Consider the following 5341-nt stretch of genomic DNA (forward strand, 5'->3'; position numbering starts at 1 on the left):
CATCTCATTGCAAACCTTTCGATCTAGTTGAGGAGAAGTGCCGCTACTGAGGAGACAGACTCAACCATAGGCCCGGAGTTTTATTCTTTCTTGGAGTGTTTTTGGCTGATTTCCTCTGCCACCACCTCTCTGGTCACAGAGCAGTTCTGCTCGCCTATTTCAGTTCTTCCAGAATGTAAGGGAAGACCGTCCACAAGTCACCAGCAGGACCCACCCAGAGGCAGCGCAGTTCCAGGCAGGAGAGCACACTGAGAGGTCCTGGAGCCTTGGCTGCCCAATCGCCAGTGGCCCCTCCCTTCCTGCAGGTCCAGTAAAAACAATAGACATAGGACAGCAGAAACTACACTCACCAAAGCTAACTGTGCACAGAGAATGAACTAGTCTTGGCATGGCAATGGGAGGCTTAACAGTTTCCCTTAGAGTCCAGAAACTAAAATATTCAGCAGCCTGCTTTGATTTTTAAAAAGTTATGTTTCCTCTAGTAAATCAAACATTGTTTTAAACTTAAAATGTATGTCCACTCTATTAGGAACCCTGGTGGCGGGTTGGGTAAGTGCTGGGCTTCTAACCACAAGGTTAGTGGCTCAGAATCACCAGCGGAGGCTCTGTGTTCCGGTAAAGATTTACAGCCTCGTAAACCCTACGAAAGGTGCTCTGAGTCAGAGTTAGCTCAGTGGCAGTGGTTTTGGGTGGGTTCATTATAGTACAATCCGGTTCTTCCTTAAGCTTTTATACTTGACTTACAAATGAGTACTTTTTAAGCAATCACTTCCAAAGAGGTATTTGATGAACATTTAGCCCCATTTGTAAACACAGTTCATAAAACTCCTTTAAACATTTTACAACCTTAGTATATTTCATATCCTTTTACAGTAATTTGGTCATCTGAGCTAACAAGGCATCCCTGAGTACCAACAAAACTTAGCAATTTAGTAACTCACAAATAGGGTTATTCAATACGTCATGTTCTCTTAAACATTTGAAAACTAATTTTAAAGGAAAATTCTAATTCAAACCACTTCTAAACCAAGAACACATTTTCAATTAGAATGATAAATCTAGTCTGTTACTGTAACTGACCAGATTATCTTGAATAACTGCAAATAATGAAAACTACAAATAGATACACACCCCTTAATACAAATATACTAATGGTGTGTGTTTGATGCCCTTAAACATTTCTAGCAATTGTAATTTTTTTGCTGGTAAAACATATTTCAAATAGAAAACTCATTGCCTTTGAGTTGGTTCTGATTTCTAGTGTCCCTGTAGGACAGAACAGAACTGCCCCATAGCATTTCCAAAGCTGTCTCGTTATAGGAGCAGACTGTCTCTCCTTCTCACCAGAGCTGCTGGTGGGCTTGAATCACCGACCTATCTGTCAGGTAGCAGCTGAGCATTTTAACCAGTGCATCACTAGGGCTTCTTAAAACATACTCACCCACTAAGAATTAATTATGTGATTCTGAACTCTTCCCAGGTGATTTTGGGAGAACATGGTCTCAGTGGCCCAGAGAACATACCCAGCTGAGATTTCATCCCAGGGCTTCCAGGACAACTCTCCCCAGGCTCCCGACTGCCTTGCTGATCTCTGCTTTTGGTGTTGTGTCATTACTCTCTAAAACAGTCCGTGTCACAGCTTATGGTCTCTAGACTCAATTTACGCTGCATCAAATTCTTCAACCGACACAGGAAATCAGAAACTCTTGCCCAGGTTGTTAACATCGCTTGTTTGGATACAACTCATATATTTTGGGATTCATTCTATTCTCCATTCTTTCCACACTCTTTCCCAGTGGCCAGGGCCACAACCCTTACAGAAAAAGAATGGTTGAATTTCCCTTGGTTTTCTTGAACTTTACTTATGGTCTGAAGGTCATGCGAGAGACTTGGAGTAAGAAGGTTAACATGAAACAGAGAAGACACTTTAAGGTAGGATTCATGAAACTCTGGGGGGAGGTGGGAGAAAAATTTTACCGAATCCATATTTCTCATTATTTTCTTCTTACTGCTTTATAGTGTTTTTAATCCTGACCTCTAAACTAGACGTTGACTTTGAGATTGCAACAATTTAGGGATGCTTGCCTAATGCCAAATCACAGTCCCCTCTGAGGTAGTTAGTTTATTGTGCCAACCTGGCCGATAAACACATGTGGGGTTAATTGAAGGGCAGAAGGATAAATGGCTCAGTGAGCCTCACCTTTCTAGTTCTCAGGTCTTTTGCTTTCTGATGGTTAAACAGGGATGCAGCTGCTTTAGCCAGTTCCCTGCTTCAGCTAGCAAGGCTCACTTCCTGTAACACATCCCCAAGGAGAAACCACATGGACCTACCCCGATGCAGCCCTGGGTGCTGGGGCAGTCGTATGGAGACTCCTGCCAGCACTAAGATGCTTACACATCCACTGACTCGGCTTTCTTCCTGCAGTCAGTATCGTTGCGTCTGTTTTGTGAGATGGAGGAGGACTTTGTGGATTGGTGTTGGACATATGGGTTAATTTTGGACTTGTGGGCTTGGGCAGCACTGGGTTGGGATGTTTTCTTGATGTGCGCTTAACCTTTATATAAAACTCTCTCTTATACATATGGGTTTCTGTGGATTTGTTTCTCTAAAGTACCCAGACTATTACACCCTCTAACACCATGACACCATCATGTTAGGAAGTTAATGAACTTTGAGGTGGGCGTGGGGTGGGGGAGATGAAAGGAAATCTCAAAGTGTTTGTCCTCTAGAGACAGTACTTGGGGTGATAGATGGGGAAACAACAACACATGTAAACAATTAAAAGGAGGATGACTTGGCACACGTGTCTTGTAGACTGGAACCTTGAGTAACTGACTGTGTTGTGTCCACTAACCAAGACTGAAAGCTACTGCAAGAAGGGCCACATTTGGAAGCCAGGCCAATCTGAGCTCGGCTCTGAGTATCTTTAGGTTGAGAGGAGGAGGCTAGTAACAGTAGAGGAACCTCCTCCGGTGGGCTAGTAATAGTAGACAGATGGATATTTGTAATGAACTTGGGCTAGGCATACATAGGCTTTTGAGAGCAAACAAGTGACAGGTGAAGCCATGGCTGCTGATCAAGACCCTCCAGGGGAGTATGGAGTCAGAAGGAAAAAGTGATGAATGGAGCTCCGAATACCGTTACTTAAGGCAGAGAGAGGGGCGTCTTCCTAGGACGCATAGGAGATGCTTCCTGTTGTTTGCTGTTGAGTTGATCCCAACTCGTAGCAACCGGATTGGACTGAGAACTGCCCCATAGCTTTCCTAGGTTCTGATCTTTGTGGGAACAGAATGTCAGGTCTTTTCTCCTTCGGAGTAGTTAGTGCTTTAATCAGTGTGCTACTAGGGATCCTTTAGAAGGTTCTATGGGGATCCGAACCTTCACATGTTCCCCCGGACAATAATACACATTCCATCAGGCACAGCAGTGTGTTTTATTGCAATAAAATCCGACATCTGCCCTCACCTAGCACAGGGACCCCGGCTCAGATTCTCCTGCCTTCTCTTCGTAGAGAATCTTCTTTTCCCAGAGTCTGTCTGAACTGTCCAAAGACAGTCCCTTCCAAGAACTTTCCCTTATTTTTGTATCTGTAACTTTGTAATCTGGTTCGCTAAGAGAGTTTTCAAAATTCGACGAGGCACAAGCCAAACCGGCTTTCATCGGATCCATTTGGAGTCAGGGCCATCGCGCGTGCTTCAGAGTCAAACTACCTCCATTGGGGTTCCAGTGGCTGTGAGCTTTTGGAAGCAGATTGCCAGGACTTTCTTCTGAGGTGCTTCAGGGTGGACTGGACTCGTTAACCTTGTAGATGGGGGCGTACCCAATTACGTCCCTCAGGGACTCCCTATAAGCCAAAGACACCACAGCATTGGTATCTACCCTGGTTGAGAGCCAAGTGTTTGACCCTGGAAGACCATGACGGACTAGACACTTAGAAGGCAGATGAAGAGACACTGAAAAGCTGAAGAGAGTGACATCTGAAGGAGCCCTTCAGCAATCCAGAGGATGAGAAGCTGGGTGTGTGGGAGGGAAACGCCATTTGCAAGGGGTGTGTGTGTAAAGATTAGTAAAGAACTCAAGGGAGGAAATGCAGCTGCGGCAATGGGAGGGGCAGAGCTTTGGAGGTGGAGGCCCTGGCCTTAGAAGGCACTGTCTAAGTGCACGGGGACCAACTCAGACTCCTGGCCATCCTTCTGTTGTGGAGGGTCACGGGCCACGGTGCCTCTGTCGGGGTACTTCCCTGAGATGTGCTCGCACATGGTCAGGGACACGGGCTCTTGGCTCAGGTGACAGTTTTCACAGCCATTCTTGCAGGTTATGATGGGCGTCTGGCAAATGGTGGCCACACTGGCGAAGGAGTCATGCACGAAGGTGTTGAGGGGTTTGCAGTGTTTCAAGTACTGGTTGGTGTTTATCATCATAATGTTGCAGTTTTGAGGACGGGGCTGTGCGTGCTGTGTTTCAAACCACCGAGCTGACGTCATGTGCTTGCACGTGGCACTGACAGGGACCTTAGCCACCCACAGCCCCAGAAGCAGGAGCAGCAGCAGGGGCTGAACTTGTGTCTTGACACTTGGCTCCTCTCCTAAGGGGGACACTGGGACAGAAGGGGAGAGTAGGTAGATGAATGTGGCATCATGGGTGAGCCCTCTCCTTCTTAGCATTTCATACCCCAAGCCAGTAATTTCCGGCTACAACCCCAGATATTGAAGAGCAACACTGACATCATGTTGGGCAGCCTCAGCAGATATTGTGTCTGACTATGGCCCTATGGTGGGTTGACTCGTGCCCCTCAAAACAGGTGTCCACTTGGCTAGGTCATGATTCTCAATATATGTGACTGACATCCAGTTTGTGATCTGATGTCATCATCCTCCATCTTGTAATGTGTTGTAAACTCTAACCTCTGCCTGTGGTTAATGAGGCAGGACTCAAATCCAAGAAAACGTCACTGCCATCGAGTCAATTCTGACCCATGGAGATCCCTGTGGCCTTCCAAGATAGTAACTCTTCATTGGAATCGAAAGGCTAGTCTTTCTTCCTTGGGGCAAGTAGTGGTTTTGAACTGTTGATCTTGCAGTTAGCAGCCCAATGTACGTAGAACTGCTATGCCACCAGGGCTTCTCTAGGTTATGTTTGTTAATGAGCAAGGATTAAGGTGGGGTGTATCACCCTTGCTTAAGACACCACACTTACTGATCTGACGGAAGAGGAGTTTCCATGGGGTATTGTTTGCATTACCTTTTATCTTACATGAGACGAGAGAAGTGAGCAAAGAGGAAAGAGCCTGATTATTACCAAGAAAGAAGAGCCAGGAGTGGAGCAAGTCCTGTGGAACCA

General features: G+C 46.0%; 1 protein-coding gene across 1 annotated transcript; it reads right to left on the reverse strand.

The window, feature by feature from the left end:
* Positions 1-4140: 4140 nt before the first annotated feature.
* On the reverse strand, positions 4141-4730 carry LOC101645472 (ribonuclease 7). Its single transcript, XM_030884899.2, has 2 exons — positions 4673-4730; positions 4141-4586 (listed from the first exon to the last, which is right to left on the reverse strand). The coding sequence occupies exons 1-2, from the start codon at positions 4728-4730 to the stop codon at positions 4141-4143; spliced, it is 504 nt and encodes a 167-aa protein (XP_030740759.2).
* Positions 4731-5341: the final 611 nt, after the last annotated feature.

Source organism: Echinops telfairi, unplaced genomic scaffold (genome assembly GCF_000313985.2).
Source record: "Echinops telfairi isolate 266 unplaced genomic scaffold, ASM31398v2 ScPeMD7_18;HRSCAF=68, whole genome shotgun sequence".
NCBI classification, from domain to species: domain Eukaryota; kingdom Metazoa; phylum Chordata; class Mammalia; order Afrosoricida; family Tenrecidae; genus Echinops; species Echinops telfairi.

Bases quoted from the DNA above. Each gene is read 5' to 3' on its own strand.
- LOC101645472 (XM_030884899.2), bottom strand. From the start codon at position 4,730: ATGATGTCAGTGTTGCTCTTCAATATCTGGGGTTGTAGCCGGAAATTA. The intron at 4,587-4,672 runs GTATGAAATGCT...TGTCCCCCTTAG, and splicing joins CCGGAAATTACTGGCTTGGG to GAGAGGAGCCAAGTGTCAAG.